The sequence below is a fragment of the Sturnira hondurensis genome, unplaced genomic scaffold (assembly GCF_014824575.4).
Source record: "Sturnira hondurensis isolate 20B ecotype Veracruz unplaced genomic scaffold, ASM1482457v3 Scaffold0002597, whole genome shotgun sequence".
Lineage (NCBI taxonomy): Eukaryota > Metazoa > Chordata > Mammalia > Chiroptera > Phyllostomidae > Sturnira > Sturnira hondurensis.
Window position 1 is genome coordinate 7215420 of NW_028075228.1, and position 12476 is coordinate 7227895.

Consider the following 12476-nt stretch of genomic DNA (forward strand, 5'->3'; position numbering starts at 1 on the left):
TCCAAGCTTCTGCTCCTGAGTGAAGTGCCTGAGCTTTTCCACAGCTCTTCTTCTGACTTTTGGGTGAATTCTCATGGAGACCAGAAATCTCACCTCCAGATACACGTGTCTGTGTGTGTGCACATATGCATGCTTGCACACAGGCGGATGTGTGCATGCATGTGCATACTACATGTATGGGTGTATATGTACATGCTTACTTCTGTGAGACATCAGATTTCAGGATAGTTCCTTCAGATCTGTTAAGCTGAATAAATAGCGTAGGCCAGGCTCTGCTGGACAGAAGTGTCATCTGCCGTTAGCTCTCAGCGTGAGCCAGGCAGGCCCTTAGTGTAACTCTTACAACACTTCACCGAGGCCAGCGTTATGATTCTCCCAGTTCCCAGCTGACCAAACAGTGGCTCAGAGGGGTTGACTCACTTGCCCAAAGGCTCACAGCCAGAAAGGAGCAGGGTTAGGATTCAAAACCATGATGCCCCCAAACACGCATTAGTGGGAAGGCAGGTATCAGCATCCTGCTGCTACAAAATGTCCCCAAAAGGAAGGAGGGAGAAATGCACCCAGACATGCACCCACCTGCTAAACTGAGTGTGCTGAGCGTGAACTGGGTGCCGTACAGGATGGCGAAGCAGCAGTCTTCCTTCTGGCGGACTGCTTTCGCACGCTCGAAATCCTTGGAGCACTTCCCCGGGCGGATTTCCTTTATTTCCATGATATCCACTAAAAGAAAATTAACACAAACCAATTAGAAGCCAGAGTTCACTCCCCCTGAGGATGCACCCCAGACACACAGCCCAGCTCCTTCATTCCCCAGAACGAAAACGAGCTGTCTCAGCCCCTCCGCCCTGCCCAGACTGCAGGATTCTGTGCAAATAAATAAAACGATTAAGTACCACAATAGTTCCACAGCAACAGATAACAGAAACAAAGAGGAATTACACCTCCACCCAGGGGAGACCCTTTCCTGCCATAGGATGACCACTGACCTGTGCACTGCTACAAAGAGACAAACTCGAGTGGTCCCTTCCTCCCCTTTTCTGTCAAAAAAGCACCTTTTCCTGGGATGAACACATTCCACATACTTTAGATGAATCTGGTCCATCTCTCTTGACCTCCCACCACAATAATATGAAGATGGGAATGACCAAGGTGCCCCGCTCCGGACAGTGATTAGTTCCGGGACAAGCACATGGCCCAATGGCAAGCCCATCAGAAGCCTCCTGGGACTTATCTGGCCAGAGCTACTCACAAAATTTCTCCCGCTGCTGCCTGGCTGATAGAACTTCAGTTTGTGGAAAGAAAAGATGGAGCCCTGGTGCTCTATTAGAGCCCCTGGGTCCGGTCGAGCTTGAAGCCACTTCTACCCCAGCACGCTACTTATATGACCCAATAAATTCTCTCTTTTGCTTAGGTTAGTGTGAAATGAGTTTCTGTCCTTTGCAACCATAACAGTCCTGTCTGGTACATGCATCTCAATGCTCAACAAAGAAACAGACACGAGAGATATTCCTGGAAAAGAGAGGGGAGGGGAGGAGGTCTCAGCTTTGACCTAGGGTCAAGGAAGCAGACAGATGAGGCCCAGAAGGTGAACAATGGCACTGTTGAGTCAGGGTGGGAACATGTTACTGGTGCACAGTGTCGGAGCCTAGGAAGCCTTCCCCCCTGCCAAGGTAGCAACAGGAGGAGGTTCCTGCACTGAGCATGCAAAAAGCCCTTCCCCCCACCCTTCTGGTACCAGACTGGGGGTGAGACCAGGAAAAGGCAGGCGCTTGCACCATAAAAATCAAAATGGCAGCCGGAGGAGGTGTTGGACCAAAGAGGCCTGGGGAAAGAAATGATTAAAGGGAAGGAGGATTGACCCAAAGCATGTAAAAGTTTGGGAAGCTGACTGGTCATTTTGAGAAAGCCCCTGATCCATCCCACACCCGAGCTAATATAAATTCAAGGGAACACAGGAGACTCCCTCTCTCTCTCTTGCTCATGACTGGCTTGCTTTCAACCTGCACTCGGACGGTGGACTTGCCTGTTCTGCCCATGGTCCGTGTGGCCTTAGCAGCCACTTGGCCCACAGCCTCTAGGTGGGAGCTTCTCTTGCTCTCTTGCCAAACTAGAGATGCATTTGCTGGTGTGTTCGTGCCACCTTTCCTGGGAGCACATAATCTTGCAACCCTAGCAACCACCCACGACCCCTGCAGGGAGCTTGAACCAGGCAGCAATCCGAAACAAGCTGAGCTACTGGATGACCACTCAGCAGCCACCTGTGGGCTCCAAAAGACTGCACTTCAAATTGGAGCAGAAACTCTGGGCACTGGCTTTTGTCTTGGTCTTGCTGAGGAGAGGGGCTTTGAGACAGGGAGCCTGCCATTCTCCCAGAATGCCCAGTACCAGATAAAACTTCCTTCCTTCTTCACCAGCACCTGCCTCATGAGCTTGGATGTTATGGTGACATGCAGCCAAAACCCTCTTTTTTATTCAGTAACAAGAACAGAAAAGATTCATGGCCATTTACAGGAAGCAACTAGAGTGTGCGTGCAGAGAATAAAACAGTCAGGGCACATGCCTGGGTTGCAGGCCAGTTCCCAGCACGGGACACACGAGAGGCAACCATACACTGATATTTCTCTCCCTCTCTCCTTCCCTTTCCCTCTAAAGATAAATAAATTAAAAAATTTTTAAAATGTAGAAGAAAGGATAGAACGAACTAAGCCTTCTGCTTTCTTACCAGGATCTAGCTAAACTGAAAACGCTCGGGGGACCAGGGTCATAAAGTGACGTGAAAAGGCTCTAAGCAAAGAGCATGTGTTCTGCGTCCTGCATGTGACGGCGGTCACACAAATCTGTGCATGTGATAAAATTCTACAGAACTACACACCAACTCCAGAACAAAAGACAACCAAAGACAACTGTATGTAAAAAGTAGTGAAAACCAATTATGGTCTGTAGTGTGTTTCATAATATTGGAAAGCGCCAATTTCCTGGGTTTGATAACTATGGTTATGAAAGCCTTTACCACTGAGGGAAGCTGGATGAACGGAACACAGAAATGCTGTCCTATTTCTGCAATGTCTGCAGGGATCTAAAATCGTTTCAAAATAAAAAGCTTTAAAAACCACTCATCAACTATGGGTGGCCCTATTACTGGGGGGACTGGTGCCCAGAAACCTTGGGCAGGGGAAAGGGTGGGAGTCATATCCCCTTCCTCACCCAACCCTGAGATCTTGGAGTCTTATGTCTTCTCTGTAGCCTCAGTCCACAAAACAAACAAAACAAGCAACAAAACACAGATCCTCTGTTTGTTCTGAAATTCACAGCCTTCTAGAAAGAATTCAGCATTGCTGATTTAACTGCTTTCGCAACCACATAAGAACCTGAAAGGTTCTTAACACCTGTTCTCAGAAATTACTTACCCACCCAGTTGACTGCCAGTCAAGAGCTTTAGTGACTTTAAGCAAATATTCATTATTATTGCCTATCTAGTCTAACAATTATCTAACCAGTCTCCTTTCCCATAAAATAGCTCTAAGAGGAAATCTTTGAATTAGCCTACTGTGAGCTTTTTTCTTTGCCTCAACATTATGATAAAAATATGACTATAAAATATGTATGTAACTAAAAACAGTTTTCAGATAATGCAACATGGTCTTCAGGCAATCGCCAAGTCTGATCAATTCTACTTTCTAAATCACTCTTGAACTTGTCAACTTCTATCCATTGCCATGGCCAACACCCCTGCTCTATCCCACCTGGTCTTCCGAAGTGGCCCAAAGTTACCCCCAAGAGGCACCTTTATAAAATGCAGGTACGCTCATGCAGTCCCAGGCTGCAAACCTTCCACAGTGTCCAGTGCTGTGAGGATTAAGAACCAAGGCCCAGGGCTGGCCTCTACGTGCTCCAGCCACACCGGCCCAATCTCAGAACCCCAGACATGCTGTTGGCTCTGCTAGGAATGCTCTGAGCCTGTTTAGCTCCAAATTCTGTCTTCCAGTGCAGTCCAACCACCACCAAATTCACAGAAAACCCTCCAACCCCTCCTGTTATGCAGACCAAGCCCCTCTCCCCACAGCAGTGACCAGAGGCTGTGCTTACAGGTGTGAACCATGGACTCAGAACTCTTTCCCACAACGGTGCTGCCTTCCTCACCACTGTATCTCTACCACAAGCAGAGATGGTGGTATACAATGCTGCCTAATGAATAATCATTGGAAGAGGAAGGGGACATAGGGAGATGGGGACACAGACAGGCACAGACCTGAGAATGGGACAGAGGGAGAGACACAGAAAGACAGGCACATAGATGTGAACAGACAACTGAAGACACCCAAACAGGGTAAAAGGGACAGAGACACCAGACAGGAACAGAGGACCAGCCACCCAGACAAGGAGAGATATACGAACACACACCCAGAACGTCAGAGAGAGGAAAAACCACGGGCAACCGAAAGACAATGAAATAACAGCCACTGTAATGATGCCAGTGGCCCTGGTCGCCCACACGCGGTCTTTCACTTCAGTGCAGGCAGCATCCTTCACCCGGCCCCGGCCCAGATGGGCGCTGCAGGCTCCTGCCTTCCCCAGCCAGGACTGGTCACCTCTACTACGTCACCCTGACCATCTCCCTCTTTCTCCTCCCAGAGAGGTACTGGCCACTCCTCACACTTGGGAAAAGACTTCCTCCACTGACTTGCCTTGGCTCCTTCGTCAGAGACCACTTGACTCTTTCTGGGTGGGTCTCTTACGGGTCCTCTTTCTGCCCCATTTCTGCGTGTTTATTCTCCCACTGACACCACACCGTCCTGACAACCATGGCGTTGCAGTAAGTCTCGAAGTGGGGGAGAGCCAGCCCTCTGACTTCGTTCTTCCTCAACACTGTGCCGACTAGTCTAGGCCTTTGCCTCCCATACAGCCTTTAGGATCAGTTTATCAATAGCCACCGAAAAACTTGCTGGAGTTTTGATTGAGGTTGTGTTGAATCTATAGACCAAGCTGGAAAGAAGTGACATATTGAACATTCCTACCCATGAACGTGGACTAGCTAGTCATCATCCTTATACCACGAGCCAGACATTTCACAGGATGCACTTGGTCCTGGCCCCAAAGCGTCTTACAGGCACATCAGTCTCACCCACGAGGATAAAATTAAAGATGAAAATAATCATGTAAAATTGTCACAGAACACTTAGTATGTGCCCAGCACCATGCCGATGCTTTCCAGGTTGTTGCAGATTGGTTCTCTGAAAGCTGAGCCTCGGTGAGGCAGGGATTTCCATTCAGGCGTTTACTCAGGGGACAGCGGTACTCGAAGGAGAAGGGAGTGTGGGAGCAGGTTGGGGCAGGAGAAGAAAGCACAGTCAGGCTGCAGCCCCAGCAGCAGACGGCCTTCAGCCTGATGGCAAGAGGAAGAATCAGGATTAGAAGCCTTAAATAGCTTCCTGTGGTCAAGCAAGGGACTATGAGAAGCAGCGTCAGAACATGCAGCCCTCGTCCCACGGTGCTCCACCAGGAAGTCCCACCACACACGCATGCACGTGCTGCCTCCTGCCCATGTCAGATCTCATTTAAGTGACTTCTCCACAATACTGTCTTCCTTCTCTATCTCCCTGAATTGGCACATCCTGCTACACGTGCATGCACGCATGCACACACACATGCACAAGCTGCCTCCTGCCCATGTCAGATCTCATTTAAGTGACTTCTCCACAATACTGTCTTCCTTCTCTATCTCCCTGAATTGGCACATCCTGCTACTTTCATATCTGTGCTGTAAAGTTTCTCACCAGCACCATTTGCATTTTTAAGTTTATTTGCTCACCTATACGCCTGCTCCCTCTCCAGGCCCCAGGAGAACCGAGGCTGTGTCTGTCCCGTTCACAGCCGGAGCCCCACTGCCGCCTACGCCAGCGCCCGGCTCAGAGCAGAAACTCAGAGACCCTCGGAATGAATGAATTAGGTTCCTCGGGTGCCTTGGTCGGCTTTCCCCAGAAGCAGACCCTGAGTCGAGGACTGGAGCACAAGCAGTGTGTTTGGGAGGCGGCCTCTAAAAACAGCAGTAGAGGGGTGAGCAAGTGAGAGGAGAGGGGAAGGAGCAGAGAAAGGGGTGGGTGGTACCCCATGGGCTGGAGCTGAGCCCGCAGGGGCTCTGACAGTCCTCAGAGTTCACCTCACTGAGAAGTGAGGGAGCTGGGGTCTTCATCCCCTGACCCCCCCCACTGGGGGCTGAGGGCTGCTTCTGGGGGCCTCAACTCCCCAGGCCTCAGGCAGAGGGCCGCAGTGTTCACAACAAGCTGCCTTCCACACGCAGAAGAGAAAGCTACAGCAAGCAGGGTCAGCCCTCAGGCTGTCAGTTTCTGTGCCACCCCCATGGGACGCAGGATCATTATTTTTGAACGCTCACAGGCCCACCACCTCTCTAGTTCAGGCAGAAGGGTGATGAATGTGGACAAGTTCCAGTTATTGAAGTTAGTAGCTTCCCTTCGCTCCCCCAGCAGAGCCAAGACAGGGAGCTGGGACAAGATGTTACTGCCCCTCGCCCCCCAAAGTCATCTCTAGTCAGCAGGTGGTCTGAAATTACAGATATCAGCGTGTACTCTCTCTGTTTCAAAACATATCTTTATTAAGATATAGTTCGTGTGCCATAAATTCATCCACTTAAAATGTACAGTTCAGCTACTTCTGGCCAAGATGGAGGCGTAGGTGGAAACACTGTGCCTCCTCGCACAACCAAGTTTAAAGACAACAAAGTTTTAGTAACAAAAACGCAACCAAAACACAGAAAATTGAACTGTACGGAAGCCCAACAACAACGAACCATTCAGCCAGATTGGTAAGAGGGGCGGAACCAGCAGCTGGCAGAGGGGGGTTGCGCAGAATAAAGCGACCAGACTGACCCAGGAGTACAGGCAGCGGCTGGCAGATCCCAGGCATGGGGTAGCAATGTGCGGACCCAGTGAGAGCGTAAGGTGGCAGGCTGACCACGGTCACACATTCACGTGCAGATAAACCAGGCAAAGGAGCAATCAGTGAGACGGAGCGAGCAGTGAGACAGACTGTGCAGGACCCAGTGGCAGCGAGCAGCAGAGGGGATGCCACTGCCCCTCTCTGACCCCTCCCCCACATACAGCATCACAACCCAGCCACTGAGTTGTCCTACCCTTGTGAACACCTAGGGCTCCGCCCCTCGTACGTAACAGGCACAAACAGACCAAAACATTATGGCTCAAGAAGAACTCAAAGCCCCAGAACCAACAACTCTAGGCGACCAAGAAATACCCAACCTATCACATGCACAGTTCAAAACACTGGTGAGCAGGATGCTCACAGAACTGGTTGATTTTAGTCACAAATTAGAGGAACAAATGAAGGCTAAACTAATTGAAATAAAGGGAAATGCACAGGAAACCAATAGCGATGGAAAGGAAACTGGGACTCAAATCAAGGGAGTGGGCCAGAAGGAAGAAAGAAACAACCAAACAGAAAAGAAGGAAGGAACAAGAATTGAAAAAAATGAGGAGAGGCTTAGGAACCTCCAGGACATCTTTAAACATTCCAACATCTGAATTATAGGGGTACCAGAAGGGGAAGAGGAAAAGCGACACGTGGAAAACTTATTTGAACAAATAACAAAGGAGAACTTCCCCAGTCTAGCAAAGGAAATAGACTTCCAGGAAATCCAGGAAGCTCAGAGAGAGTCCCAAAGAAGTTGGACCCAAGAAGGAACACACCAAGGCACATCATAATTACATTAGCCAAGATCAAAATGAAGGAGAGAATCCTAGAAGCAGCAAGAGATAAGGGGACAGTCACCTACAAAGGAGCTCCCATCAGACTGTCAGCGGATTTCTCAAAAGAGACCTTCCAGGCAAGAAGGGGCTGGAAAAAAGTATTCCAAGTCATGAAATCCAAAGACCTATAGCCAAGACTGCTCTATCCAGCAAAGCTTTCATTTAGAGTGGAAGGACAGATAAAGTGCTTCTCAGATAAGATCAAATTCAAGGAGTTCATCACCACCAAGCCCTTATTATCTGAAATGTTAAAGGGACTTATCTAAGAAAAAGAAGATAAAAAACATGAACAGTGAAAGGACAGCAAACTCACAGTTATTAACAACTACACCTAAAACAAAAGCAGACTAAGAGGACAGCTAGATCAGGAGTGGAACCATAGAAATGAAGATCACATGGAGGGTTAATAACAGGGGAGAGGGAGGAGGAAAAGGTACAGGGAATAAGTAGCATGGACAGTAGGTAGAAAATAGATAGCAGGGAGGGCAAGAATAGTAGGGGAAATATAGAATCTAAAGAACTTGAGACACGTGGACATAAACTAAAGGGGGGATGGTTGGGGAGGGGTGTGCAGGGTGGAGGGGAATGAAGGAGGAGAAATAGGACAACTGTAATGGCATAATCAATAAAATATATTTTAAAAATGTACAGTTCAGTCCTGGCAGGGTGGCTCAGTTGGCTGGAGCATTGTCCCATATATCAAAAGGTTGTGGGTTCGATCCCCAGCCAGGGCCCTTACCTAGGTTGCAGGTTCTTGCCCCAGTTGGGGCATGGGCAGGAGACAACCAGTCAATGTTTCTCACATCAGCCTTTCTCTCCCTCCCTCTCTCTCTCTCTCTCTCTCCCTCCTGCCCCTGTCCCTGCCCCTGCCCTTCCTCTGTCTCTAAAATCAATAAACATATCCTTGGATAAGAATTTTAAAAATAATAAAAATAAAAACAAAAATAAGACTTAAAAAACGTAGAGCTCAGTGGCTTTCAGTAATCCACAAATGAGTGCTACCACCACCAGAGTCGATTTAAAACATTGTAATAAAATCACCACAAAAAGAAAACCACGCCCCTGAGCTGTCACTGCCCACGCCCCTCTCAGCCCCACACCAGCCCCTTCATAAACCAGTCTCTACAGATTTGCCTGCTCTGGACACTTCAAGTAAATGGAATCATATATAACAGGTAGCCTTTTGCATTTGGCTTCTCTCACTCGGCATGACGTCTCCAAGGCCCATCTGTGTTGCAGCGTGTCAGCGCTTCACTCCTGTCTGCGGAGGGACCGTGCTCTGTTTGTCCTCTCGTCCACAGATGGCCACGTGGGTTGTTTCCACCTTCTGGCTACTGGGAACAGTGCAGCTATGAACAGTCACGTGCAAGCTCCTGCTTGAACACCTGTTTTCGATTCTCCGGGGTCTCTCCTCAGAGTGGAAGGCAGTCCTCTACTGACCACATCCTCAGGGCTGCAGGTGTCGTGGTGAGGGTCCCAGCATCAGCCTGAGACATGGAGGGCCCTTACGTGTAGGTGTAAAGCCACCTGCTGAACATAAGCTGGTGGCTGGGGACTCCGTGAGGAGAAGGTGGTGGTGGAGCCACCACCAAGCCCTTCACAGCTGCCACTACCACTTCCCAGGCCTTCTGGGTGGGCGGGGGCCAGCTCCACAGACCCCCAGCAGGCTGCCCACTGCTGGCCACCCCCTTGATTGCCAGGAGTCCCGAGAGCAGGAAGAAAATCCCTCACCAGCGGGGGTGGTCTTCTGCTGTAATCGGCAGCCTGAGGGGCCTGTTGGGCACGTTGGGCACTTTTGTTGATGTGCCCCGTGATTGCTGGTGATTAGCAGATGGACTCAGGAACTAGCCCACTGGGTTCAAATCCAAGGTGGCTCCAGGCAGGAGCCTCACCTCTCCATGCTTCCTGGTGACCAGCGGAAGCACTAGCCGCTCTTTGAGGATTAAATGAGTGGGTCTAGACATGTGTGTGCACATGTGTGTATTAAAGTAGTGCCTGACGATTTTAACTAATAAAGATGTAGTAACTTCTAAACTCCTGCTAGCTATTAGTTTTAAGACTAATGCAATTGAACAAAGAGGGACTCACATACATAAGGAAAAAAGTCTCTCCATGTATGTGTTGTGGGGACTGAAGAGGCAGGTCTGTCGGTGCCGATCTGCCTCTGTGGCCACTGCACAAAGGGAAAACTCCACAATGGCTCATGCGAGTAGAATCCTGGATGCATGCACCTGTGTGCGCACATGTGGGTGTGATCACATGCATGCACACGCATGTGCATGCACATGCTGCACACAGGTGTCCCTTGCTATGCACATTCTCACTATCTGAACATCCGCTATAACTTGTAAACAGTGTTGGCTCAAAATGCAGGTGCCCAGATCACCCACACCCCTGATCTGGGGCCACACCTGCGGCACCAGGGAAACCGCAGCTGCGCAGCTGCCTGCAGCAGGAGGGCGCCATGCCCGGCATCCCACGTGGAAAATCGCCGTGCAGCAAACCTGATGTCCTGCCCGGCACTCGTCCTTCCTGAGCCCTAGCATTTGCGTCTGACGCGCAAATCACCAGAGTCCAATTTAGATGATTACCTTTAGTATTTTTAACAGACTATTTCAGTGTCCTGTCTATTAAGTTACAAAGCAGAGGACAGGAGAAAAAAATTTTACAACCAATACTATATATTATAGTATCCTATGTACTTTTCACAAACGTGCCCAGTGACAAGTTCATTAAAGCGTTAAATAATTAAGTATTTGTTGCTGGCCACACAGAAATATTTGATGGGTTCATTTCTGGGTGTTTAAGGGTGTTAAGCAATCTGGGGAAATTGGTTGGGGATTTTTTCATCAGTTGGTTAACACACCATATCTGTATCCGTGTAACAATATAATGTAATATACTGCTGTGCTGCCCAAAGGAGAGGCTCTCTGTCATGTTTTCAGGAATGTATGAGGCTGAGCTAAGAATGGATGCCTGCGCTGATACATGGGCATGTGTGTGTAAAAGCATGAGAAAAGGTTAAAAAACAAAGATTACCCCCAGCTTGCTGACAACAGGAGTTCCAGTGGGAAGGGTGATGGGCAAATGGCCGCAGGGGGGCTTGACCGGCATGGCTAAGCATTTCTGCCAATGGCGCGCACAGTCATTCACCAGAGCGACTTTATTTTCAAAGCTGGCTGTGGTGGCCACAGCTCAGATCCTGCATGCTTGTGAGGTGGGGCTCAGCAGCCAGCCGTGTTTCCTGCTCGAAGAAGTGAGATAACACAGCCACAGAAGCGAGACCTCTTTGTACAACCCTCCCCCCTCCCGGCCTCACCTTGGTCTTCCCCCCGTCCCGCTGACCTCCTGCACTCTCCCCACCTGTCACCTGCAGACCCACACTTGGGTTTCCAGCCCCCTCCCACTCCCTGCCTGACTTTGCTGCCCCCCTTGCTGGCTGTCCTCATGATCCTGTTCTTCAAACTCCTGTTTCCTCTCTCCTCCCACTCTTGATGCTGGGCCCTTCTCCAGCTGCCTGCCACCCCACCTGGACATCCGCCCACTTTCGCACCAAGCACGTGGCCTTTTCCACAGCTCCCACACTCCACCTCAGGAAGCACCGTCTGCAAACAAGCCTAACAAAGCCTCTTCAAGGAATCACCGGAGGGATCTGAGGACAGAGGAGATGGGCAAGTTTGGGGCACCTTCCCACATGTAGTCCCACTCTCCTCTCCTACTTGCTGTCATTCAATCAGCCAGGTGGTGACTGAGATCACACTGAGAGAGGGGATGAAGCGGACAGACCCAGTCCCCAACCTTGGGAGCCCGAAGCCTGGAAGGGAGGACTGGCCCTGTCCAAACCAGCACATGAACACGAAAATCTACGACCGCACTAAACATCTCAGTGCAGCGGAATACTGACACTGGGACTCCTTCCAGCAGCAGGAAGACAGGCTTCTCTGAGGGCCTGCGTCTTGGCTGAGTTCTGAAGGCAGGAGATAACCTGGTGAAGGGGGAAGAGACAGCCCTCCTCATAGGGAGTCCCCAAGGGCAGAGACCTTCAAATCCCTGCTCTGCGCCACAATGGCAGGTGGGAGCTTGGGCAAGTCACAGCTGTGTCCTCATCTGCACACAGGGATAACAATACCTCCTTCACTGAGCTGTTCCGCAACTGAGGTGCAATTAATTATACTGCCTGAAAACCCTGTGGTTCCCAGGAGGTCAAGGTTAGTCTAGCTGCTGGGATGATGCTCTCCTGTCCCTTTTGCTACAACACCTTCACCACTGCTGATGGTTTCACTTTGCCTCAGTGTTGCTACATCTCAGGAAGGACCCGGCTATAAAAGCTAGGGGCACTGAGCTACTTCACATACATAGCAGCTTGCGACCTTGAGGCCAGATAAGTGAGAGTCACTGCAGAACACGTGGCTAGAAAAGGTGTCACGTGGGAAAGTAGAAAGAGCCCAGCTTTAGAGGAATCCAGCAGATACGCCCAGTAAATCCAACTCTACTAATCCCAACCATGTGAAGTGAGGTAGGTCTCTTTATTCTGGCTTCGCCTCTACTTTCTCATCTGTAAAATGGGGAAATAATATCTATCCCATAGATAGATACACCTGAAAGAACTTGGTAAGATGTAAACTGTTCTATGAGTTTTAGATATCAAAAAATATTTTAAAGCCCAGAGATGGGGGGCTGCCTTGTCTTTGCTTAAAA

At 49.7% G+C, this 12476-nt stretch overlaps 1 protein-coding gene across 2 annotated transcripts in view; it reads right to left on the bottom strand.

The window, feature by feature from the left end:
- The window catches only part of PLCG2 (phospholipase C gamma 2), a 146670-nt gene that overhangs the window by 92092 nt on the left and 42102 nt on the right, over positions 1-12476 (bottom strand). For both annotated transcript variants that reach the window (XM_037040323.1, XM_037040324.1), the window contains exon 3: positions 577-720. In XM_037040323.1, the coding sequence (XP_036896218.1) occupies positions 577-720 (144 nt within the window). The remainder of the gene's footprint in view (positions 1-576; positions 721-12476) is intronic.